The 1,093-nt window shown below is 37.1% G+C and overlaps 1 protein-coding gene across 1 annotated transcript in view; it reads right to left on the bottom strand.

Annotated features, from left to right (window-relative positions):
• Nucleotides 1-109: 109 nt before the first annotated feature.
• LOC111786562 (long chain acyl-CoA synthetase 5-like) overlaps nt 110-1,093 on the bottom strand; it is a gene marked incomplete at its 3' end in the record, with an annotated part of 1,713 nt that continues 729 nt past the window's right edge. The window contains exons 2-6 of the mRNA XM_023666797.1: nt 906-969; nt 709-798; nt 556-612; nt 316-364; nt 110-186 (exon numbers count right to left, since the gene is read on the bottom strand). Of these exons, the coding sequence (XP_023522565.1) occupies nt 110-186; nt 316-364; nt 556-612; nt 709-798; nt 906-969 (337 nt within the window). The remainder of the gene's footprint in view (nt 187-315; nt 365-555; nt 613-708; nt 799-905; nt 970-1,093) is intronic.

The raw sequence follows: 1,093 nt of genomic DNA, 5'->3' as shown, positions 1-1,093 counted from the left end.
AAATGAAGATACTAAATTCTCAGAGAGTAAAGATGCATATTTAATCTGCATATATGTAATTCAAAAATAAAGATAATAAACTTCTGACTTCCACCATATAAGTCGGTACCTCAGGAAGCTTCTTCTCTTCTACAAAAACAACAGAAATCTCTGCATGGCAAATAATAAATTCCACAGCTCCAGCGCCTGAACAATGAATCAGTATGATAGAAAGTTCATCAGCTTCCTTTTATTTTACTGATGAAAGACATACAGAGCGCACTTGATATTATACTCAAACCACACAATATAATTATAAATTTAGAACAAGCATACCTAATGTGTCGTACAAGGGAACACAAAAGAGCCCATGAGCATTACATGCCTGCAAGTGAACTTCAATGTCATGCAATATTCGTCTAGAATAAAGTAGCAATAACTTAGACGGATGTCAAGAATACAGAGACAAGTTCCAAGTCATCCACAAATGCATTAACAGTTAAAGAAAAAACTCTCGAAGAAGATAAAAGATGAACGGTATCAAGAAAGAAGTCAGGAGCAAAAGTTAAACTCTACCTCCATGCTTATTATCCACTCTGAGCAATTGGCACCGTAGATACCACATTTTGCTCCCTATAAATAGAGATTAGTTAAAGCATTAATCCACAAGATTTGCAGAGATGTACTTGCATAAATGAATCGAATAACCTCGTGAGGATGGAAACTTACTTCCTCAAAACCACGACTGCGCAAAGAATTTCCGATTTTTATGACCATATCGTACACTTCCTTATATGTTAGCCACACATATTTACCAGCCTGCGATAAACAGATCCAAGATACAACTTATTGCAAGGTCTTAGTAGATGATAGAAAAACAAAAACAACACTTTGGGGCGTCTGGATTATATGCAAGATGCATATACCTTCCCATTCACAATCTCACGTCGGCCAAGCATTCGATTACCAGGGTTTCTCTCCACTGACAACCTGCAATACAACAGGAATCAATGAATAAATTGATACACTGCGTAATATTCCCCAAACTTTTCCCCGGAAGGATTGCATAGAAATACGAAGGCCTCAACATGATAAGCTCATGCACAGCTGAGAC

This window comes from Cucurbita pepo, unplaced genomic scaffold (genome assembly GCF_002806865.2).
Source record: "Cucurbita pepo subsp. pepo cultivar mu-cu-16 unplaced genomic scaffold, ASM280686v2 Cp4.1_scaffold001989, whole genome shotgun sequence".
NCBI lineage: Eukaryota > Viridiplantae > Streptophyta > Magnoliopsida > Cucurbitales > Cucurbitaceae > Cucurbita > Cucurbita pepo.
Note: the sequence above shows the minus strand (reverse complement) of the source record. Positions and strands in the feature narration are given on the sequence as shown.